The following is a 25,848-nucleotide window of genomic DNA, read 5'->3' as shown; positions in this document are numbered from 1 at the left end:
GATCTTTTTGCACAAGTATCGGGATTTAAAATCAATGCAAATAAGTCTGAGATTCTGGATCTCTCCCTAAATGAGAGGGAAAAATTATATATAAAGGAAAAGTTCCCCTTTAAATGGGCAGAGCATTATTTTTGTTACTTGGAGGTAAATATAACTGGAACATCATCCGATTTGTACTTAGCTAACTATCCAGAGTTAATTAAAAATATTATGAATGATCTGAATAGATGGAAACATTTAAATGTTTCATGGTTAGGAAGAGTACACTATTAAAATGATGATTCTACCCATATTATTATATTTGTTCTCTGCAATTCCAGTATAAATACCAACTTCCATTTTTAAAGGATTAGAAAAAAACACCTTTTTATTTATATCTAGAATAATAGACACCCAAGGGTACATCGTAATATGTTATATCAGCCAAAAAAAATTAGGGGGAATAGCAGTTCCTCATTTTCGACCATATTACCAGGTGGCCCAATTGCAATATCTGATTAATCAGAAGGGATGGGTAGATATGGAGCAAAACTTATTAGAGGAAATTCCTCTATGGGTAATTTCACGGCTACCTATTGAGTCTTTGAGAAAGGTAGCTTTTAATATCAATCCTATTATACAACATATATTGACATTATGGATTAAACTTCAAACTAAGCTGATGGAATCTCAATATTTTTTTTATTAATCAGCTATAAGCTATGCCCCCTTCTTTGCCCCTGGGAAAATAGATAAAGTTTTTCATTGTTGGGAAAGACAAGGTTTAAAAACTTTAGGCCAATTAATAAAAATTGAAATTTCATTTCATTTGCTTGTTTGAAATCAGAATATGGTTTGACAGATCGAGATTTATTTCATTATATACAATTGAAAATTTTTTATCATAAGCGAGTATTACAGGAATTGAGCCAACCATCCACGTTATTAGAGAAGGCATTTTTGATTGGAGCAAGAAGAGGGATGATTACTCGTCTTTATAATGTCATTATTCAAATTGTTCCACTTCCCTCAAAATATAAAACAGCTTGGGAAGAGATCCTTGGGAAATCCTACAAACAAAATAATTGGAATAAGCAATTGGGATCGTTATAATGTGTATCTATTTTTAGCAATACGGCGGAGAATGGTTATAAAATGCTATACCAATGGTATTATACCCCAGTACGTTTGAAAGCTATATTTGATAAAGGTACAGATCAATGTTGGAGATTGTGTGGTTCGCAGGGTTCCTTTATTCATATTTGGTGGAGTTGTCCCAAGGTACAAATGTTTTGGGATCAAATAATGATTTTTATCTCAGAGGTTTGAGGGTTCCAGGTATTTAAAACTAAGGAATGTTGTTTATTAAATATGGTTTCAACAGGGATATTAATTCATCACAAGAAATGGATTGGTTTAGTAATGACAGCAGCATGTATGGTATTAGCTGCATACTGGAAGAAAAAAGATTTACCAAAGATTAAGATAGTCCAATGTAAGGTAAAATTTGTTTAAACTATGTCTAAACTAACTGCCACACGAAGAAATCAGTTATGTTCATTTAAAAAAATATGGTCTAAATATAAAACCTGTGAGGAATTTATTGTTCCTGAAAAAGACTAGGATTATTGAATGAGGAATGGGTATGTCACCTCCTGACCTCTTGGGGGGGAGGGGGATAGGCCTTGGGCAGGGGTCTCAAAGTCCCTCCTTGAGGGCCGCAATCCATTCGGGTTTTCAGGATTTCCCCAATGAATATGCATGAGATCTATGTGCATGCACTGCTTTCAGTGCATATTCATTGGGGAAATCCTGAAAACCTGACTGGATTGCGGCCCTCAAGGAGGGACTTTGAGATCCCTGTTCTAGAGGGAAGGGATGGGATATAAGGATTATTGATAGATATTATGAGGATAGGTTATTGTTATAAAATATATCCTCCTAGATTCTGTTATATGGGGGAAATGTTATTGTAATTGTGGAATATGCTTGTTAAGAAGCAAGATTTTAATGTTTTTGTATTTTGAAATTACTCTAATAAAGAATGTTAATAAAAAAAGACAATACGCTGTAGCCTTCCACCCAATGTGCGACGGCGGCCAAGAAGGCAAACAGGATGCTAGGAATTATTAGAAAAGGGATGGTTAACAAGACTAATAATGTTATAATGCCTCTGTATCACTCAATGGTGCGACATCACCTTGAGTATTGCATTCAGTTCTGGTCTCCTTAACGCAAAAAAGATAGCAGCACTAGAAAAAGTTCAAAGAGTGACCAAGATGATAAAGGGGATGGAACTCCTCTCTTATGAGGAAAGACTAAGGGGCCCTATTACTAAGGAGTGCTAGCCATTTTAGTGCATGCTAAAATGGCCAGCGTGCCTTAGTAAAAGGACCCCTAAAAAGCTTAGGGTTCTTAAGCTGAGGGGAGATATGACTGAAGTCTACAAAATCCTGAGTGGTGTAGAACAGGTACAAGTGGATCAATTTTTTACTGCATCAAGATTTACAAAGACTAGGGGACACTCAATGAAGTTACAGAGTAATACTTTTAAAACCAATAGGAGGAAATATTTTTTCACTAATAGAATAGTTAAGCTCTGGTTTTAAAAAAGGTTTGGACAAATTACTGGAGGAAAAGTCCATAGTCTGCTGTTGAGACAGACATGGAATGATAGCATGGAATTCTGCTACTATTTGGGTTTTTGCCAGATACTTGTGACTTGGATTGGCCTCCGCAAAGACGGGATACTGGGATAGGTGGACCATTGTCTATATTTTAGAAAGTTGTTTGTTTTGGCAGCACTTCACTGGAGAGAGTAGGACTAAATGCCCCTTAATCCTCCAGAGTTTTTTTTGCCACCTCCTCCCCCAATCCTGAAAGCAATTGTGGCAACTGATATCAAACTGTGTGACAACTTCAGAAAAATTACATATATTTCTAGGATGAGTGACATAAATATGTATTTTACTGTACATGCATGTGTATGTTGGAATTTCAGAACATCAAGCCGAAAAGGAGAAGGGTTAGATATATTCAAACCAAAATGTATAAAGCTATACAAGCTACTTAAATGATTTGAGTACTCTTCAAAAATGATGTCAGTGAAGGAAATATTATTTTAAGAATTTTTTTCTTTAAAGGATGGGAAAAGCTTCATGAATGTCTTGACAGCACATAAACCAAAACTTAAAGCAATTCAGTCACAGGAAAAAAAACCTCACTACATAAAACAATTCAAATATTTTAACGTGTCAAGGTTGTGAAACTATTTCAGAGAAAACCAGGGCAATATCTAAAAACAACATCGTAGTTAAAGGCTTTTTCCTTCCGGTAAAGAAAAAAGTTCTTAAATAATGTTTCTTTAACTGGCATAATCTTTGAAGAGTACTTCACATTATAGTTCTCACATCATTTATGTGGCTAGTATAGCTTTATACATTGTGGTTAGAATTTCAGAACATACAGTACACTTGTATGGAGTGGAAGAGTGGCCTAGTGATTAGAACCCCCTGCCTCAGCACCCTGAGGTAGTGGGTTCAATCCCTGTGCTGCTGCTTGTGACCCTGGACAAGTCACTTAACACTCCATTGCCCCAGGTACGTAGTTAGATTGTGAGCCCACCAGGATGGATAGGAAGAATTACTTTGAGTACCTGAATGTAAATTTTGAATAAGAAATGTAAATAAATATATATACCATGTTTCCCTGAAAATAAAACAGTGTCTTATATTAATTTTAGGTCTAAAACATACACTAGAGCTTATTTTTGAGGGATGTCTTATTTTTCTCATGTACAATGATCATCTCTCCCTTCCTCTCCTCCACCCCAATTCTTCCTCTTTCCTTTCTCTCCCCCATATGTGCAGCATCTTTCCTCCCCTCTCACCTATCCCCTTGTGCCTTCCCTCAACAACATGTTTCTCCCTCCTTCCCCATTAGAATCAGTACTGGAATCTTGACAACACAGACCTTCATCTGCAACTATCCAGGGAGTTTTCCCATATTTTATATCTTCCCACTGCCAACTTGCTTTACTCCACTCTTTGTAGGTACAGTCCTCAGCCAGGTACCACAGTCCAAATCCCTAAAATTTCAAGTCCTGAACTCACCTATTTGGTCTTACCATAGTAGAATGACCGAGACTCTCTCCTCTCGAACAGCATCTTTCCATCCCCCCCTGCTGACCCTCCCATCTTTCCATCTCTCCCTCCTGTCTGAACCCCGCCGACCCTCCCACCGTGAGACTGGCGACATACCTCCCTCCAAACAGCAGCATCGGCAGCACTCTAAACAGGCTGCTTCGCGGCATTCTCCTGCCGGGGTATTCCCTGTGACGAGTTGCTGATGACATCATCAATGATGCAGCAGAGGGAATCATGGGCGGGAGAAGACATCTACAAGCACATTATTTTCAATTGACCTCTTCAAATTGAAGAAATAAGTTTGGGACTTCAATCTGTCTTATGTAGTTATTGATTTTTTTTTAAAGAATATTTTCAGTTTGTATTACCTAGCGCTCCTTTTACTAAGCTGCGATAGCGGTTTTAGCGTGTGTGCTAGACCTTAACGCCAGCATTGAGCTAGCATTAGTTCTAGCTGCTTAACGTAGGTTTAGCGCGCGCGCTAAAAGTCTGCATGCGCTAAAAAAGCTATCGCAGCTTAATAAAAGGAGCCCTTAATTTTTATCATTGATATTTGATTGTTATAGAATTTTAAGTATTTTTTTAAAAAAATTTGCTCTTTTTTTTCTTTTCTATTTTTGAAAGGAGTTCTTTTCTAAATTGTTTTGAATTATAAATTGTAAACCACTTGGATCATTTTTTGGCTATTATGTGGTATATAAAGTTTTTAATAAACATACTTGCTCATGTTAATCAGTCAAAAGTTCTTCATCCTTGGCAATCATCATACTATAGAAACAACTATTGCTGCACATATCAGCAAACTCCATTCTTCACTTTGACTCTGTAAAAATTATTTTGTTGGCTTCATTAGACCTCTCCGCAGCTTTTAATCTTGTTGATCATAACCTTCTACTGACACACATGAAGGATATTGGTCTTACTGGTAAAGTTCTGATATGTTTTACTTCTTATCCAACTACTTCTTTTCAGTTGTTACTTCAACTGGTACATCCTCTGATATTCCCCTACACTGTGGAGCACCCCAGGGTTCTATTCTGTCTCCCCTCCTTTCTAACATTTAAAAAAAAATCCCCTTGCACTATTGATACAAGATTTCAACATCAGGATTTTTGTATGCAGGTAATAGTCTCCTTATGTTTCCTATGCACCTGTGTTCCTCAGATTTATTGTTGTTTCAGACATGCCTCAGTGCTCTTTTTGATTGGCTCACTGCATATAATCTGGTGCTTAATCCATCTAAAACCACAGCATGCTAGATTACAGGACTATTTTCAACACCTTCTTTTGTCCTTTTTAATATTCCAATTTCAACAGTTGATTTTTTTTAATTATTTCAGAATTATCATTGACTCTCTCAGCTTTCATTCAAACAACAGATTGATCAAGTCTTAAAAGTAAGCTTTTTTTGGCTAAGACATTTTTGCTCTATAAAAAAGTTCCTGATTTTCAGTCACTTCATATATCAATCATTCATTATTTTGCACCTGGATTCTTGCAATGTTGTTTATTGTAGTATCCATAGCTATCAACTTCGATGATTACAAACATTACAAAATTCTGCAGCCAGGTAATTAACAAGTGCCAAACAATTTGATTATGTGTCTCTATTAGTTCAACTTCATTGGTTGCCAATAAAATTTAGAGCCTGGTTTGATTTTATGGTCATCACTCATAAGGTTCTTCATGTGGGCAATCCATCTTTTTTTTATCATCTATCACTATTCCATATACTCCTTATCACTCTTTATGTTCATTAGATGCTCTTTGGCTGGTTCTACCCTTCCCTAAAGCAGCATTTTACAAGACAACTAGAAACTCTGTTTATTTCTTTCTTGCCCCTAGATCATGGAACAGCCTTTCCCCTGTGGTCTGTTTAGAATTCTCTCTTCCTAAATTTAATTTTTTTTAGTATTTTACTGTTTGCACTAGCTACCAATAAAAAAGCGAATCCAATTCAAGATAGCCTGCATAGTTCACAAAGCGATTTAAAAACTTGGATCGATTAACTTCTGATATTAAAGTCCCACACTCCTTCAATTCATGAGTATAACAACGCCTCAAACTATCCTTCCCATCACCTCAACAAGTTTGGCAGAAGAAGATGTTTGAGGCTACCTTTGAATGCCAAGGACATCTTATCTGGAAGAAACTGCCAACATACCTAAGACAACCTGCCACTTACCTTGACTTCCGGAAGAAACTTAAGACATATTTTCTCTCTATAGCCAACCTTCTATCCTTTACCTCTTCATTCTAATAACCACAAGATCAGGCTTAAAAATATAATTTTAAGAACTTGATCAACCACACAGAGAGTTGCAACATATAAGAAACTGTATTGTATTGTATTTGTAAACTACTTTGGACTTTTATTAGATATAGGGCCTCTTTTACAAAGCCGCACTAGCATCTGCCACACGGCAACAGCCCCGAAGCCCTTTAAATCTCTATGGGCTTTGGGGCCGTTACTTCAGTGGCCTACGCTAAATGCCTTCATAAAAGAGGCCCATAGTGTTATATCAAGTTTTATTAATAAACATCTTTAAGTTTTATGTATACAGCCAGAGGCAGAAACCATATATGCATTCTACTACACTTTGAATTACTGGATTTATCTTATGGATGCTGACAATATCACCTACAAAATATCACCTACATATCAAATTAAAATCATTACAATAACTTTACTATTAAAAAAGGTTTTAAAAACATGAAATGTGGACCTTACCAATGTAATCTGACAGATATACTTTCTTTGGCTTTAATAGCAACCCTTGCTCTACAAGTTCCTTGTATAGGGAATCAATGGTCCTGCAGACAAAAAACACCACTTGAAACAGAACTACATTTATTTATGTAGGCTATCTAATCCCTGGATTTTATTTTCCAAATTTGGATTACCAATGGTCCCTTTGATCAAGCTGCGCTAGGGTTATTTTTTAGCATGGGCTGGTAGAGTAAATGCTCCAACACTCATAGAATTCCTATGAGAGTTAGAGCATTTACTTCACTGGCCTGCACTAAAAACCTTTAGAGGGGCATAATAAAAAAAATACGTCTAAGTCCCTTTTTGGCCTAAGGCCTTAAACGTTGAAAGTAGAAGCAGGGAAAATGTCCATAATCAAAAAAAACGTCCAAAAGGAGGTTTTTTTTGATAATGGCCTGCCTCTACATTCAGCTGTTTAAACGCCCAGACCACCACTACGTCTACACTTATACCCCACGACGTCTACACTTATACCCCATAATGAACCAAAAAAACGTCTAAGCCCCAAACGTCCAACACAAGGGCTTTTAGGCGAAGGAGGAGCCAGTCCTTCACCTAAAAGCTGGATTCTGTAACCGGTGTCTGTCAAAAACAACAACAGTTACAGAATCCACCCCCCCACCCCTACGACATCGGGGCAAGAGGGAGTCCAAGCCCTTTTGCCCCGCAGCATCCCCGACCTACCCGAAGACATCGGGGCAAGAGGTTGGGCCCATGTGCCTAAGGCCCCACCCACAGGAGGGGCCTAAGACTCCCGGGCCTATTCTGGTTGGTCCAGGTGCCTTAGGCACCACCTGTGGGCGGGGTTTCAGACGCCTGGGCCATTCCGGCCCCATTATGCAGCCGGCTGGCCTGCCGGACGGGCGGGTTTGGCACCCATTCGTCCGGCCAACATTTTACAGGTATGGGGGGGTGGGATTGGGGGTGCGGGGGGTCGTGGGGTCAGCGGGGGTGTCGCGGATCGGCAGGGGGCCGATTGGGGGTTTGGGGGGGCGGTCGTAGGGGGGGTTGGGTCGGGGACAGGAGGGCCTGGGATCCCTCCTGCCCATATTGTAGTGGGGGTAGGGGGTCCGCCTGGGCAGGAGGGGTTGAGCTCCCTCCTGCCCGATTGTGTAGGAGGGTGGGAGGCGAGAGGCCAGGAGTGCTTGAGCTCCCTCCTGGCCTGATCGTAATCGGATGGTGCCACGGGTGCCCGGGGCAAGAGGGCTTGGGCTCCCTCTTGCCCCCGAATGTAATCGGGGGGGGGGTGTCGGTGCCGCGGGGCAAGAGGACTTGGGCTCCATCTTGCCCCGAATGTAATCAGGGAGGGGGGGGGTCAGTGCCAAGAGGGCTTGGGCTTTCTCTTGTCCCGATGTTGTCGGGGGGGTTGATGTATCGCGGCAGGAGAGATGCCTCATCTCCCCTACCGCGATACCATCACTCCTCTACCCGAACTGCCGCGACTCGCAGCAGGACAGATAGGGTATCTCTCCTGCCGCAGGTCACAGCAGTTCGGGTAGAGGAGTGATGGCATCGCGGTAGGGGAGATGAGGCATCTCTCCTGCCGCGATCATTGCTGTAGGGGGTAAGCAGGTTGCTGGGGCCGCTGAGCTGATCGCAGCAGCCACGATCAGCTCAGCGGCCCCTTTTTCGGCACTTAGACCTGTTTTGACTTCGTCTAAGTCAAAACGTATAAATGCCGACTAGGCAACCTGCCTAAGGTTTTAGTTATACCTGCTGCACGCCTAGGTGTAGGTCGGCCCACCTCCCGTCTGACCTTTCCCCTCCTCTGAACACGCCTCTTTTCTCTTTGTGCGTTTAGTGGCAGGGGAAAGGCCTAAGCTGGTTTTAGATACGTCTAAAACCAGCTTTGATTATGGATACTTGGATGAACAGGCTTTTTGATCGTCCAAGTAGCCATTTAGGCCACTTTTTAGAAATTTGGTTTTTTATTATGAACCCCTTAGCGCATAAGGGGGTAAATTAAATACTTAAAAAATGTTTGGAGCTTGTGAATCATATCTATATCATGAAAATTAATACAAAACAGACATCACGTTCAGAAAATACAGTATAATATGATCTGTAGATAGTGAGGTGGGTAATTTTAAAAACAGCTTATGTGCATAAACATTTCCATATAAATGTCAAAATTCTGCTTGAGCTGTATTCTGTAAATTTCTGCTTAACTTACGTGGAGGGGCATAATCGAAAGGGACGTCTAAGTCCGTTTACGTCCATCTCGCAAGTCGTCCAAAGTTAAAAAGAGCCTAAGACACATTTTCGAAAGATACATCCAATTTTTTTTTACTTTTGAAAATCGTCTAATTATATGTCCTGCCGATCTGATCGTCCAAGCCGCTAAATCGTCTATCTTTACACCACATTTCCGTCCAACATTCCGTCCAAGTCCAAAACGTCTAGAACAAGCCCTGTTGAACGTGGGAGGGGTCTGTAAAGTGATGGACTGCACACCCAGACATGCCACCTAAATAGTGGGGTACCTTACAGGGCACCGCTGTGAACTTCACAAAAAGGATGCTATGGCTCACTACAGCTACCTTATAAGTGACAGTGAGCCCCCCAAACCACCTCCAGAATCCCCTAGACCCACTTATCTACCACCCCGATAGCCCGTATGGCTGCAGGAACCACTTGTATGCCAGTAAAAAAGGGTTTTGGGGGTGTATAGGGCAGTGCACATGTTTCAGTATCAATGTAGTGATTATAGGAGCTTAGGGGCTTGGGTCCTCCTCTCTATGGGTCCCTAACCCACCCCCAAGATGACTTCAGCTGCCTCTGTGTTGGACGACTAGGCTTTCCTATGCCAGGCAGCCAGGTGATGATGGTCTGGAGGCTGAAATTTAAAGTTGTGAATACAATTTTTATGGGGGGGTGATCACTGGAGTAGTGTGTGGGGGTCTGTGTTATGTGTTTTTAGTGCTTAACTGGTAAGTCATAACGTCCAAGTTCCGTCTAGGCTCTGTTGTTAATCTTTCAGTTATACATGCTGTACGACTAAGTCTAAGCTGGCCCACGTCCCGCCCAACTCCCACTCTCGACACGCCTCCCGAAACTCCCCGTTTAGCTTTGGACGTTGAAGGCCTATGAAGGTCTAGGTCGTTTTTAAATACGTCCAAAACCCGGTTTTATTATTGGTGCTTGGACGTTTTTGAGATATGTTCGTCCCAAGTGCCGACTTAGGCCAGTTTTTGGACGTTTTTCTCTTTCGATTATGAGCCCCATAGTGTATATTTGCAAGAGCAGAAGGTTGGCAGATTTGCCAAAGCGGCTCCTTGTCAGGACAAAGAGCAAAATTAACCCTCAAATCCCTCCACACAGATGTTGGGCAGATCCTGCCCCAGCCTTCAGGGTTTTCCAACTCTAAGAAGGACACTGCAAGTATTTCCTCACTGCAGCTAAGCCTCAGCTTGCAGTAGCCATCTTGGCTAAAAAAAACAACAACAAAACAACTTCCAAACAAGCAGAATAAATTACTAGTACACTTCCCTCTGCTAGCATACACAGAAAATTCACTTATTCAGCAGTGACTTCCTTAAAAACATCACAGTAGTTAAATTAGTGTCCCAGCAGTCAAACATCCAAAAAAAACCAAAAAGAAAACTTTTCAAAAACATAAGCTCGCAATTCAATCAGCTTACTTCCATCTATTCAGCAAGCACAAATTCTGGCAAAGCACTCCAGTCCATTTCCTCAGGTTCCTGGTTTATCAGGGCTGCTTCTTCTGACTCTGGGTTCAACATTTCCACATCAGCGGGCTCTGGAGGAGGTGCCGGCTCTTCTAACATGAGAGCTTCCTTTCACTGTCCTCTCCTCTGAGACAGCTCAAGAGTTGCTGTGCCATGCCCAGCCCTAAGCGGGGGAAGGGCTTTCTGCACTTGAGGCTGCCTTCTAACCTGTTTGGTCAGCAGTTTCCAAGATGGAGGATTTAAAAGGACCAAACTGTTTTTTCCAGCGCTATGTACTGAGTCCTGCCTAAACTCAGCCTGAGCTTGCTGGTCCTGTTCCTGCCCAGCAGGAACATACTGGTCGGCTCTAATCATTTTCACTGGGCAATTTTTGGGGCTCTTAACTAGCACAAGGCCATAACGGGAGTTGGGCTTGTGACAATACTCCCTCTTTTATTAAACTGTGCTAGCAGTTTGCAGCGCAGAGAGCCACACTGAATGGAAAGTAAGTGTGTACTTTTCTTTATATAATGGACTGCTATACATGCCCTGTGAGTAACTAACTGCAGGTGTTCTATTACAGAAGTGCCCTTTATATGGAGTATGAGGGAATGAGTGGAATATAAGTAGCGATTGGCACTAATCTGAGAACTTAGAGGTTGAAGTAGAGCCAGCGTAAACATAGGAATATTTGGCTGTCTGGTCAGAGGGCCAGGGCACAACAGTAAGCAGAAAGTAAAAAACCCTCTGTCAAGGTAGAACATAGAGGCCCTAGGATGAGGGAAGCTGCCCTGCTGTGTAGATCTCCCCACTTATGTGTAAGCCACCAGAAACTGGCTAAGGTAAGTTAAGCTTAAACTTTGGCTATATAAGAATCCTATTTTGGAGGTCTGGCTGGAGCCAGGACTATGTTTGTGCAACCCCACAAGTAGCTATAGTATATACTGTAGGTTTGAGGGTTGTGCAGTGGTATACCTGGCAGTCCTGGAACCTAGGGCAGTCCTGGAACCTAGGGTGGAGCACCCTACTCCTCTAGGCAGTGGGAGTGTGCATGGAGTGGTCATGGGGCCACTGCCTGCCTGTGTGCAGCCTTTGGCTTTGCCAGTCTCCCACCCCAGAACAGGAAGTGGATGTCAGAGGCTGTTGGAACCAGCAGCCAGCAGACTGCAGCCCTGCAACTGCTACAGCATCCCCCAACTCCCTGCGCCCAGATGGATAATCCCCACCTCCCCATCCTTAGTACACTACTGGGGCTGTGCAAAATTTGCCTCTGAACTTAGAGACATTATTCTTTAATTGTTATGTCAGTAAGGTAACAGGGTTCAGCATTTGTTTTTAAAAGGGCTTTTGTTTCACTTTTTATCCTTGTATCACTGTGCTTTATGAAGGCTTCTCTCCAACACTGGTTATACATTACCACATACAGTGACAGTGGTAGTATCTGAGTTACTGCTTAAATAGGTTGATTTCACTTACTTCCAAGGATTGTGGTCTCAGCACAGTAGGGTAGGTTTTTGTTTTGTTTTTACAAGGGACTAAGGAGATTAGCTTTACCCTGAAAGAGGTTAAGAAGTATAGTTAGAGTTGAGCAAGCAGGGTCGTCCCCCCCCCCCCCATGGGTTTAAAGATTGCAGTACTGAGAATGCTATGCAGGGGGAAAAAAAAACCTGACCTGGAAAAGCCAGAACAGGCAGTGGAATATGATTGGGTTGCAGTTCAAGCCATATACAGCCATGAGATTTGGTGCAGTAGAGTATAACAAGTTAAAAGTGATTAGAGCTGGGAAAACCCGGAGTGGCTAAAGACAGTATCCCAACATAAACTAGTAGGAATCCAGTGTATGTACCTGGAATGTTGAGGGAAGTCAAACGTCACTATAGGAGTTTGGGACCAAGAATGGCAAGAATATCAAGAAGCTTGGATAGCTCTGTAACAGCAGCCAGTGAACTTAGAGAACTACCAGTCCTGGGATTAGGGCACTACGGAAGAAAAGAGAAGAAAAGGCAAAACAAAAGGCATGAAGCAGTCACAAGGAATGACTAACAAGGAACCCCCTGGGGTGGTCCAAGAGTCCTAGGAGAAAAGCAGCCAAATGGCCTGATCCAGGGCAGGGGAGGACAAATCCTCACCTGGTAGGCCACTTAAAGGTGGAAGAGTAGACACCATAATAGTGCTATGATGGAAGACTAGAATTATCCTTTCGCAATGGTGTATCAACCAAGGGAACAGGAGGAACTACTCCAAAATTACTCAGTATAGGGTTTGGACCAACTTCAAGATCTGAATAAGGAGTTGGAGGAAACCAAATGCTGTCTTCAACTTTTTGAGTTAAGATGCAGAAGAGGCAATTGCTAATGTACATGGCCTATGAGAGAATATAAAATCCCTCCACATTTACTGCTTGCCAAGAGGATGACACACACCAAGGAATTGTTCCTTCATACTGCCCTGGAAAAGGAAAAAAAAAGGAATTATTGGAAGCACTTGAGAAACAGACCAAGGAAACAGAGGAGTTGCAGGCCAAACACTTGGAGAATGATTTTGAAATGATTATTCAGCAACCAGAAGCCAAAGAACTCCAGTCCATAGGGGATTGTTTAGTTGTGAGGCCAAGTAGCTCTTATGGAATCCTCCCTTGATACCCTGCAGAAGAGGAGGGAAGATCAGCTTAAGCATTTGGAAGAAGCAAAGGAATTCACCCAGGTGGTTGTGCAGCAATGAGATTAAGCTTTGGTGGAAGTCAGCCAACTACAGGAGATACTCAAGTAGCAGAACTTTCTCTTGGAAGAAGTGCATGATGGGGCAGGCCAGCTCAAAAATAATTATTATGTCTTGTTGGACAATCAAGAAGCTGCAGTGAGAACAGAATATGGCAACACTGATTGGCTTCCAATAAAATGGCATCAGGCAAGGATGCATCTTGTCACCTTACCTGTTCAACCTTTACATCAAAGCTATCTTAAGTAAAGCAAATTTGGAAGAAGAAAGTGTTGGTTTCAAAGTTAGTGACTGAAATATAAACAACCTATTCTGTTTTATAATTACTCCCAACACCCAAGTTAACTCACTACTAATTGTCAAACTGTCAACTCTTATTAAGTATGTAAACTACCCATTCTGGGCTCTTCTGGGAGGATGGGCTAAAAATCGAATAAACAAAAATAAATAAATAAATGGAGGAGATTATTTCTCAGCTACAAATTGTGCAAATTTTTGGCACCTTCCTCTGGACCACTTCAACTCTTTATACATTTTTAGCCAGATATGGCCTCTAAAACTGAACACAATACTCCAAGTGGGGCATCATCAATGACTTGTACAAGGGCATCAACACCTCCTTTCTTCTGCTTGTTATGCCTTTCTTTATAAAGCCTAGCATCCTTCTGGCTACAGCCATCCCGTTTTCACACTGTTTCATCACCTTCAGATTAGAGAGTTGCGTGGGGACAGAAATCCCACCCGTCCCCACCCGTCCCCGCCAAAGTCCCACCCGTCCCCGTGAGGACTCCCACCCGTCCCCACCCGTCCCCGCGAGGAATCCCTCCGTCCACACCCGTCCCCGCGAGGAATCCCCTCCGTCCCCGCCCGTCCCCGCGAGGAATCCCCTATGTCCCCGCGAGGAATCCCCTACATCCCCACCCGTCCCTATAAACTACAGAAATAGTTATTTCATTTAATTATGCTACTGAATTAAAGGCTCTGGTAGAAACCCATTTAAAAATAAGCAAAAAGACTTAATTAATTTGGAAATATTAATTGGGAAGAATACATACTTTGTAAATGGGTTTCTACCAGAGCCTCTAATGTTTATAAATTTTTATCAACACAACTAATATACTACTTTATCCTTAAGAAAAAAAAAAAAAAAAAAATGAATTTTTTTCCTACCTTTGTTGCCTGGTTTCTGCTTTCTTCATGTTCTCATTCAATTCCTTCCATCCACTGCCTCTCTTCTCTCTGTGTCTTCCATTTGCTCTGTTACTGTGCATCTCCCATTCTCCCCCCTCCCAAATTGGTCTGGCACCCATCTTTTTCCCTCCGCTCCCCCCATAGTCTGGCACCTCTGTCTTCTTCCCTGCCAGCGTCTTCTCCCCATTCCCTCTTCCCCATTTCCTTTCAGTGTCCTTCTCCCCCACCATCTTCCCCATGTCCTGTCAGGCAGCATCCTTCTCCCCCCTCTGCCTTCCCCATGTCCTTTCAGCATCCTTCTCCCCCCTCTGTCTTCCCCATGTCCTTTCAGCGGCCTTCTCCCCCCCTGTTTTCTCCATGTCCTTTCAGCGGCCTTCTCCACCCCTGTTTTCCCCATGTCCTTTCAGTGGCATTCTCTACCCCTTTGTCTTCCCCAGTGCTTTCAGGGTCCTTCTCCCCCCCTCTGTCTTCTCCATGTGCTTTCAACATCCTTCCCCCCCCTCCTCCCGTTTACCCCATGTCCTTTCAGCGTTCTTCTCCACCCCTTTGTCTTCCCCAGTACTTTCAGCGGCCTTCTCCCCCCTTAAGCGTCTTTTCTTCTCCACTCCACCTTTCCTCCCTCCCTTTGTGGTGCTTTCGCACCCAACCGACAACAGAACAGGCCCGGTCGGACAAATCTCCCTGTCCTGTAGATGCGAATCTAAATTACCTTCTTACAGCAGCTGGAGTAGTGAAGCTGCTGTAAGAGGTAATTTAGATTCGCGGCTACAGGGCAGGGAGATTTGTCGGCAGGGCCTGTTGTCGGTCGATCGGGGGACCTGACCGGCTGTGCACATTCTCCGGGGCGGACCGCCCCCTCCCCCCTCTTTCGTACGCCATTGCCTTCTTCCTATCTGCCCTGCCGCACACAGCCGACCGGAAGTCTTCCTGATGTCAGCGCTGACGTCGGAGGAAGGGAGGGCTTTGCTTAAGCCCTCCCTCCGACATCAGCGCTGACTTCGGGAAGACTTCCGTTCGGCTGTGTGCTGCGACAGGGCAGGTAAGGAGGAGGAGACTACCCTCGCGGCTCGAGTGCACTGCGATCCAACCCCGCAGGAACCCCGCGACCCTCGGAGGCGTCCCCACGGGATCCCCGCGACCCTAGGGGGCGTCCCCACGGGATCCCCGCAACCCTAGGGGGCATCCCCACGGGATCCCCGTGACCCTAAGGGGCGTCCCCATGGGATCCCCGTGACCCAAAGGGGGAACCAGCGGGATCCCCGCGGGTCCCGCGGGATTCCCATCATCCCCGTTCCCGTGCAGCTCTCTACTTCAGATCTAGAACATAAGAACATAAGAAGCGCCATCTCCGGATCAGACCTACGGTCCATCAAGTCCTGCGATCCGCACACGCGGAGGCCCTGCTAGGTATAAACCTGGCTTATTTTATATCCAACCATATCTTTATATGCCTCTCTCAAGGAGATATGCATCTAGTTTGCTTTTGAAGCCTAGGACTGTAGATTCCGCAATAATCTCCCCTGGGAGAGTATTCCAGATGTCAACCACTCTCTGTGTGAAGCAGAACTTCCTGATATTAGTCCTGAACTTGCCCCCCCTTAGCTTCATTTCATGTCCTCTTGTCCATGTCAAATTGGACAATGTAAATAATCTTCTCTGCTCTATTTTGTCGATTCCTTTCAGTATTTTGAAGGTCTCGATCATATCCCCACGCAGTCTCCTTTTCTCAAGGGAGAACAATCCCAGTGTTTTAAGTCGATCCTCATATTCCAGTTTCTCCATACCCTTCACTAGTTTAGTTGCTCGTCTCTGCACCCTCTCCAGCAGTTTTATATCCTTCTTTAGGTAGGGAGACCAATGTTGGACGCAGTATTCCAAGTGGGGTCTGACCATTGCCCTATAAAGTGGCATTATAACTTTCTCCGATCTACTCGAGATTCCTTTCTTTATCATGCCCAACATTCTATTTGCCTTATTTGCCGCTGCCGCGCATTGTGCCGACGGCTTCAGGGTCCTATCTATCAGTACACACAGATCCCTTTCCTGTTCACTTTTTCCCAGAGTTGCACCTGACATTCTGTACTCGTATTCCTTATTTTTACTGCCTAAATGCATTACCTTGCATTTCTCCACGTTGAACTTCATCTGCCATTTCTCCGCCCATTTTTCTAACCGACACAAATCGCTCTGGAGTTCCTCACTGTCCTCCTGCGATCTGATTGCCCGGCAGAGTTTTGTGTCGTCTGCAAACTTGATGATCTCACTGGATGTTCCGTTTTCCAGGTCATTGATATAAATATTAAAAAGGATCGGCCCAAGTACCGAGCCCTGGGGTACACCACTAGTCACTTTCTCCCAGTCGGAGAACTTCCCATTTATGCCCACTCTCTGCTTCCTGTTTTCCAGCCATTTGCCTATCCATCTTTGTATATCTCCCTCTATGCCATGGCTTTGTAGTTTCCTGAGAAGTCTTTTGTGTGGAACTTTGTCAAATGCTTTCTGTCACTGTCACCTGTCCGTGCATATCAGCCTCCTAGCACATACAGCTCTCTCAGATTTCTACTCTCCAAGTACATCATTCTGCATTTTTATGCATTGAAGTTTAGTTGCCAAACATTAGTCCATCTTTATAACTTTTGCAGATCCTTTTTAATGATTTCCACTCCCTCTGGTGTGTCCACTCTGTTACAAATCTCTGTATTATCCACAAAAAGGTAAACCTTACCTTCTAACCCTTCTGCAATCTCGTTCACAAATATATTGAACAGAATCGGCCCCAGCATCGATCATCAAGGCACTCCACAACTCACCATTCCTTCCTCTGAGTGAATTCCATTAACCACTATCCTCTGGGGTCTCTCTGTCAGCCAGTTTCCAATTCAGTGCACCACTTTGGGTCCTAACTTCAGCCCATCAAGATTATTTAGAAGCCTCCTATGAGAAACCGCATCAAAGGCTTTGCTGAAATCTAATTTACATCTAAATGCACATCCTTGATCCAATTCTCTTATTGCCCAGTCAAAGAATTTAATCAGATTCATTTAATAAGATTTACCTTTAGTAAAACCATGTTGCCTTGGATTTTGTAGTCCATAGAATACTAGGAAATTCACTATCTTTTCCATCAGCAACGCTTCCATTATTTTCCCAATAAATTAAGTGAGGCTTATCGGCTGGTAGTTTCCTGTTTCATCTCTGTGACCACGTTTATGATGAGGGACTATATTCACTCATCTCCAATCCCACAAAATCTCTGTCGTCTCTAAGGATTTATTGAACAAATCTTTAAAAGGACCGCCCAGAATCTTTCTGAGCTCCCTCTTTATCCTGGTATGGATCCTGTCTGGTCCCATAACTTTGTCCACCTTCAGTTTTTCAAGTGGTTCATAAACACTTTCTTCCGTGAATGGTGAGTATTCACTCCATTCCCATGTGTAACTTTGACTGCAAATCATGGTCCTTCTCCTGTATTTTCTTCCATGAATACAGAACAGATGTATTTGTTTAGTAAGTTTGCTTTTCCTCATCACTCTCCACATTGTTCTGGTTCACAGCTTTTATTGGTTTTAAAAGTATTTCCAAGTAACTTAATTGAGTGTTCCCTAGTCTTTGTAATTTTTGATAGGGTAAAAAAATCAATTCACTTGTACCTGTTCTACATCACTCAGGATTTTGCAGACTTCATTCATATCTCCCCTCAGTCATCTCTTTTCCATGCTAAAGAGACCAAATTTCTTTAGCTTTTCCTCATACAGCAGGAGTTCCATAACCCTTATCATCTTGGAAGCTTTTTGAACCTTTTCTAATTCTGCTATATGTTTTTTGAGATATGGCAACCAGAATTGAATGCAATACTCAAGGCAAGGTTATGCCATGGAGTGTTATAGAGGTATTATAAGAGTCTTATTTACCATTCCTTTTCTAATAATTCCTAGCATCTTGTTTGTTTTTATAGCTGCCGCCACACATTGGGTGGAAAGTTTCAGCATATTGTCTATGATGAGACCTAGATATTTGGGGGGTATTGATCCCTAAGGTGGACCCTAGCATCCAGTAACTATGATTTGGATTATTCTTCCCAATGTGCATCACTCTGCATTTGTTCACATTAAATTTCATCTGCCATTTGGATGCCCAGTCTTCCAATTTTCTATGGTCTTCCTGCAATTTTTCACAGTCTGCATGCCTTTTAACTAATTTAAATAGTTTAATGTCATCTGAAAATTTAATCACCTCACTTGTTCCAATTTCCAGATCATTTATAAATGTTAAATAGCACCAGTCCCAGTACAGACCCCTGTGGCACTCCACTATTCACCCTCCTCCATGAAAAATGATTATTTAACCTTACCCTCTGTTTTCTGTCTAATAACCAATTCATAATCCACAACAGAACATTGCTTCCTATCCTATGCCTCTTTAATTTTCTCAGAAGTCTCTCATAAGGAACTTTGTCAAAAGTTTTCTGAAAGTCTAAATACACTATGTCAACTGGCTCACCTTTATCCACATGTTTATTCACACTTTCAAAGACATGCAGAAAATTGGTGAGGCAAGATTTCCCTTGTCTGAACCCATGCTATGTATTTTTAAATAGGAGAGTCTACCAAGAAAATACTAGTTTATTAGTTTATTAGCTTGGTGCACAGAGAGCTAAAATATCTTGTCTAGAATCACAACCAAGCCAGTGACAGAGCCTAGAAATCAAAGAGCAATTACCATGTTTGAGTCACTATACAGTTTGGCATCCCTAGATTTCTTCTGTTTCTTTCCTACTTACTGCATGTAAGGTTTCAAGTAAGTAGGAAAGAAACAGGAGAAATCTAGGGCAGTATATCAAATCATATCCCCTTTACTTAATGCCACTATCCATACATCAGATGATGAGGTGTGTTATTTACCTGTCAGCAGTCAGGTCCTTCTTTTTCTTCCTTCTGGATTTCCTTTTCTTTTTTCTACTTTTCTAAAAATCATAAAAGCTCATGTTATCACAAATATATGGTAGCAGAATTCTGCTTTAGAATACAATCAATACAAATCAATAGGTCACATCAATACAAATCAATGAAATTAGATGCTCACTTTAACCAATTCTTGTATAGTAATACAATATAGGGTTAATTTTTAAAACTCTCTGTCTGACCATCAAGGCCATTAATAGAAATGGGCTAGAGTACTTGAAGAATAAAATCTCACTCCTCGCACCTCCAAGGTTGCAAAGGAACTCCCAGGGAATATCTTTTTTTTTTTTTTTTATAAATCTTTATTGATTTTTAAACTTTGACAATGCAATACAAATATCTGAACATAAATATTTCATAAAATGCATTATTAAACATACAATTTATACTTAGAACAATCATTTTCTTCCCCCTTATCAAATTATTACAATAAGACAAATTATGTAATTATAATATTATAATTAAGTATTTTAATAAACAAAATATCTTCCCTTCCCCCTTCCCTCCCCTGGATATATAAGGAATTCTAACAACCTCAAAAAATAAATAAATAAATAAATACATTACAATTATTATGATGTAACAAATATAGTCAATGGACTCCACACTCTATGCACCAGATTATCTAATCCTAATGACTTTATTATTCTACTAGGCTTTTTATCCAAAAATTGATCCATCACAGCATTAAAGTCCCCTGCCACAACTATATTAGCAGCCAATGGTAGTATCAACTGTTGAAGAGTATTACAAAATTCATCCTGATGTGAATTAAGGGCGAATACATTAAAAAGGGCCATCTTGTTTTCCCCCAATCTCATGTCTACATGGATCCATCTACCTAGGGGATCTGCAGATTTTAATTTAAACTTTGCTAAACATTTATTACTAACTAAGATTGCCACCCCAGGTTTTTTACTCACAGCAGGGGCATATAAAGATTCACTAATCCAACCTCCTTTTAGTTTTTTTGATTCAGTGGCATTTAAGTGAGTCTCTTGAATGTAATAAATATCAGCATTTTGTTTCTTTAAAAAATTAAGGGGTTCATAATAAAAAAAAACAACATCAAAATAGTGGCCTAAATGGCTACTTGGACGATCAAAAAGCCTGATCATCCAAGTACTCATAATCAAAGCTGGTTTTAGACTTATCTAAAACCAGCTTAGGCCTTTACCCTGCCTCTAAATGCATAGAGAAAAGAGGTGTTTTTAGAGGAGGGGAAAGGGCGGGCGGTGGGCGGGAGGTGGGCCGACCTAGACCTAGGCATGCAGCAGGTATAACCAAAACATTTGACTGGTTGCCTAGTTAGAACTTATACGTTTTGACTTAGACTTAGTCAAAACAGGTCTAAGTGCCGAAAAAGGGGCCGCTGAGTTCGTGGCTGCTGCGATCAGCTCAGTGGCCCCAGCAACCTGCCTATCCCCTACAGCAATGATCATGGCAGGAGAGATGCCTCACCGCGATGCCATCACTCCTCTACCAGAACTGCCGTGACCCGCGGCAGGAGAGATGCCATATCTCTCCTGCCGCGAGTCACGGCAGTTCGGATAAAGGAGTGATGGCATCACGGTAGGGGAGATGAGGCATCTCTCCTGCCGCGACACATCACTCCCCCTGACAACATCGGGGCAGGAGGGAACCCAAACCCTCCTTCCCCGCGATCCCCAACCCCCCGATTACGTTCAGGGCAGGAGGGAACCCAAGCCCTCCTGCCCCGCGATCCCCAATCCCTCCCAAGTCCCATCCAGCCAGGAGGGAACCCAAGCCCTCATGACCTCTCGCCCCCCACCCCCTACAAGATCAGGCAGGAGGGAGCCCAACCCCTCCTGCCCAGGCGGACCCCCTACCCCCCCCCCCCACTACAATACCGACAGGAGGGATCCCAGGCCCTTCTGCCCTCGACACAACCTCCCCAATGACCGCCCCACCAACCCGCGATCCCCCCCGCTGACCCCACGACCCCCCACACCCCCAATCCCACCCCCCATACCTGGCCGGACGGACGAGTGCCTAAGGCGCCTGGGCCAACCAGAATAAGCCATTATTAAAATGGACGAGGAAATCATAGAAACATGATGGCAGATAAAGGCCCATCCACAGTAACCATTATCTCTTTCTGTCTCTGAGAAATCCCACATGCCTATCCCAGGCCCTCTTGAATTCAGACACAGTCTCTGTTTCAACCACCTCTTCCACGCATCTACCACCCTTTCTGTAAAAAAGTATTTCCTCAGATTACTCCAGAGCCTAGCACCTCTTATCTTCACCCTATGCCCTCTCATTGCAGTTTCCTTTCAAATGAAAGAGACTTGACTCATGCACATTTATATTACGTAGGTATTTAAACATCATATTTCCCCTCTCCCGCATTTCCTCTAACGCATACAGATTGAGATCCTTAAGTGTGTCCCCATATGCCTTATCACGAAGACCACACACTATTTTAGTAGCTTTCCTCTGGACCAACTCCATCCTTTTTATATCTTTTTAAAGGTGTGTGTTCCAGAATTGTACACAATATTCTAAATGAGGTCTCACCAGAGTCTTATACAGAGGCATCAATACCTCCTTTTTCCTACTGGCCATACCTCTCCCTATTCAACCTAGCATCCTTCTAGCTTTCACCATCACCTTTTCAACCTGTTTGGCCACCTTAAGATCATCACATACAATCACATCCAAGTCCCGCTATTCCGTCATGCATATAAGTTCTTCACCCCCTAAACCGTACCGTTCCCTTGGGTTTTTGCAGCTCAAATGCATGACCTTGCATTTCTTAGTATTAAATTTTAGCTGCCAAATTTCAGACCATTTTTCAAGCTATGCCAGGTCTTTCTTCATGTTATTCACACCATGCATGGTATGTCTACTCTATTGCAGATTTTGTTATCATCTGCAAAGAGGCAAATCTTACCCGACAACCCTTCAGCAACATCATTTATTAAAATGTTAAAAAGAACAGGCCCGTTTGTTGCTGGCTTTGCTACTCATGCTGATTGTCCTAAGCGCCATTCAACACCAGCTGGATTGTTTCACATGTTTTGGTCCTGTGACAGAATACAAACTTTCTAGTCCTTTGTTGGTTTCCATCTGGAGACGATTATAAAAAAAAGAATTCCCCTGAGGGCAGATGTTTTGCTTTTCTATCAATTCACCTCTTTGGGATTCTCCTTATTGTTGAAAAAAGCTTTGTTGTTGTCTTGAAAATGTATTCTCTTGTTATGGCGGCAAGCAGAGGTGCCTACCCTTACTATGTGGAAAAATGAATTGTTTACCCTGTTAAAGTATGAATATTTGGATGTTAAGAACTGTGGCCCTGGTCGATGGAGGAAATTCCGTGCGGTTTGGGCTCCAGTGTGGGACACCTTGTCCCATGGCGCCCGAAGTGCCCTCTTGAATTTCTGACACTGGAGTGCTTGGAGGGGTGGAAGGGGCTTTGGGGGGGGGGGTTTGGGGGTGGTTTGGTGTTTGGTTTCTTGGTTGGATCCATTTGTCTCCATGCAGACACCACGTGGTAGACTCTTTCATCGTGTGTTTTTGTTTTTGTTTTCTGGTTGTATCTGTTTCCGGATTATTGTATATTTTCTCTTGTATTTTCATTTCAAAATAAAATTTTGGAAATTGTAAAAAAAAAAAAAGAACAGGCCCAAGAACAGAACCTTGAGGCACACCACTGGTAACATTCCTTTCCTCAGAGCGATCTCCATTGATCACTACCCTCTGTCGCCTTCCACTCAACCAGTTCCTGACCCAGCCCGTCACTTTGGGACTCATTCCAAGGGCACTCATATTAATTATTAGATGTCTGTGTGGAACACTGTCAAAGGTTTTGCTAAAATCTAAATACACCACATCTAGTGAACATTCTCTATCCAATTCTCTAGTCACCTATAAGAACATAAGAATTGCTGCTGCTGGGTCAGACCAGTGGTCCATAGTGCCGAGCAGTACGCTCACGGGGCAGCCCTTAGGTCAAAGACCAGTGCCCTATTTGAGTCTAGCCTGCAGGAACTTGTCTAACCTTATCTTGAATCCCAGAGGGTGCTTTCCCCTAAAAATTCTCTGGAATTGCATTCCAGATTTCTACCACTCTCTAGGTGAAGAAGAACTTCCTTACCTTTTAACTTTAGTGAGTGCCCTCTCGTGCCCTTCATTATCTTGAATGTTTTGATCATGTCCCCTCTCAGTCTCCTCTTTTCAAGGGAGAAGAAGCCCAGTTTCTCTAGCCTCTCGCTGTACGGCAACTCCATTTCTCTTTTCGCCGCCGCCACACATTATGCGGATGGCTTCATTGACTTGTCTACAAGTACTCCCAAGTCTCTTTCCTAGAGGGTCTCTCCGAGTACTCACTGGACATCCTGTATTCGTGTATAAGATTTTTGTTACCAACATGCATCACCTTGATCAGATTTGCCTGACAAGACCTACCTCTAGTGAATCCATGTTGCCTCTGAACCTGTAATCCACAGGATTCCAGAAACTTTAGCATTCTCTGTTTTAAAAGCGTTTCCATTGCTTACCACAGAAGTCAGACTTACTGGCCTGTAATTCTCTACTTCTTCCTTACTTCCACTTTTGTGCAGAATGACCACATTCTACTTCTCCGGAGTACCACTCCTGACTCTAGAAACTCGTTGAAAAGATCAGTAAGCAGAGCTACCAGAACTTCCCTAAGTTCCTTCAGCATCATCGGATGTAAACCATCCGGCCCCATCGCTTTATCTACCTTTATTTTAGCTAGCTCCTCACTATCACAACTCTCTGAAAATCTATCAGGGTCCATTACTCTGCCATCTCTATTCTTATTTTTAGGATAAGCAGAACATTACAAGGGGGCACTCAGAGAAATTGAAAGGAGAGAGGTTTAGAACAAACGCCAGGAAGTTCTTTTTCACACAGAGGGTGGTGGATACATGGAACGCGCTACCAGAGGATGTGATAAACAGGAGCACGCTACAGGGGTTCAAAGAAGCTTTGGATAGGTACTTGGAAGACAAAGGGATTGAGGGGCACAGATAAAAGTAAAGGTAGATTATAGGGATGGGATTAGAGGTAAGTTACAAAATTAATCAGGGACCACTGTTCAGGCACTAGGCCTGATGGGCCGCGGTGGGAGTGGACCGCTGAGCAAGATGGACCTCTGGTCTGACTCAGCGGGGGCAACTTCTTATGTTCTTATGTTTACTCTTTGGGATCTTGTCAGGTACTTGTGACCTAAGTTAGCCACTGTTGGAAACAGGATACTGGACTTGATGGACTTAAGAACATAAGAATAGCTTTACTAGGTCAGACCAATGGCCATCCAGCCCAGTATCCTATCTTCATGGTAGCCAATCCAGGTCACAAAGATCTGACAAAAACCCAAATAGTAGCAACATTAATACCTGAGTGTCCCTTACTCTTCATAATTTTTGAAAGAGTAAAAAAATTGATTCACTTTTATCAGTTCTACACCACTTAGGATTTTGTAGACCTTAATCCTATCTCCCCTCAGCCAATTGCATGAGAGGTGGAAGTTAAACAAAAAAAATACGAGGGCAGCATATATGATCCACAGAAGTAGTGTGGAAAAAAAGCATTTGCATAGTTTGATGGTAGTTCTCTTCCCCTCCCCTCCACCTATGGCATTGACAGACGCTTAAGACACGCACTGTCACCTGCCGGGGTCTTGGTAAAGTTAAGAAGACCTCCGGTAGAGGGTAGCACACTCCTGACGTGGCTCCCAAAGGGGGAGACCTCACTGGTGTCTCACTATCTGGGCTTTGCTAAAAATAAAGCACCGTGAGTCAAGTGGAACAAAATAATGTGAAAAGTTTAATTAGTCACTTAACACATAAATCATATCAGCTATTATTATAGTCCAAGTTTCCTTTCTTCCCAAACAAGGGCAAACAGAAAGAAAACAGAAAACAAAAAGACTTTTAACTTTCACCCCAGTCCAGTGAAAGCACAGCAAGCTTTCTATCAGGTATAATTCCAGTCCAGGTTTTAGGGCTTGCTCTACCTGATCACACAGTCTCTGAAAAAACACAGCACAATTAGTCTCTTAAGCAATTATCCAGCCTTGAGCTGGAGTCCTGGGCTTACTAATCAACACAGTCCAGTTTCTTCACCAGGTATTTACAGTCTTGCATATAAAGTAAACTTTAAGCAAAAACAAAAGACAAAAACTGAAGCCTTACTGCAGGCTCCTAAATTTCCAGCCCTGATTAGCTCACAGTCCTTTGAGCTTCTCCTGAGCTCCTGCACAGCTGCAATGTAGCAATCCAATCAAGCTGGTGCAGCACTGCTCTGAGCTTGTCTTTACAGCACAAAACAATCCAAACAGTTCTGCCAAAAACTCCTCTCCACTATTATTGCTGTACAGCCTTGTACCTGTAGTGTTCAGTGGAAAGTTGCCAAGCCCACATCCA

At 42.8% G+C, this 25,848-nt stretch overlaps 1 protein-coding gene across 6 annotated transcripts in view; it reads right to left on the bottom strand.

The window, feature by feature from the left end:
- Nucleotides 1-25,848, bottom strand: part of IQCA1 (IQ motif containing with AAA domain 1) — a 1,056,753-nt gene that overhangs the window by 459,983 nt on the left and 570,922 nt on the right. For all 6 annotated transcript variants that reach the window (XM_033944078.1, XM_033944080.1, XM_033944079.1 and 3 more), the window contains 2 exons: nt 19,373-19,434; nt 6,856-6,938 (listed from right to left, as the gene is read on the bottom strand). In XM_033944078.1, the coding sequence (XP_033799969.1) occupies nt 6,856-6,938; nt 19,373-19,434 (145 nt within the window). The remainder of the gene's footprint in view (nt 1-6,855; nt 6,939-19,372; nt 19,435-25,848) is intronic.

The sequence above is a fragment of the Geotrypetes seraphini genome, chromosome 5 (genome assembly GCF_902459505.1).
Source record: "Geotrypetes seraphini chromosome 5, aGeoSer1.1, whole genome shotgun sequence".
NCBI classification, from domain to species: domain Eukaryota; kingdom Metazoa; phylum Chordata; class Amphibia; order Gymnophiona; family Dermophiidae; genus Geotrypetes; species Geotrypetes seraphini.
The sequence above is the reverse complement of the archived record's forward strand: the minus strand, read 5'-3'. Positions and strand labels throughout refer to the sequence as shown.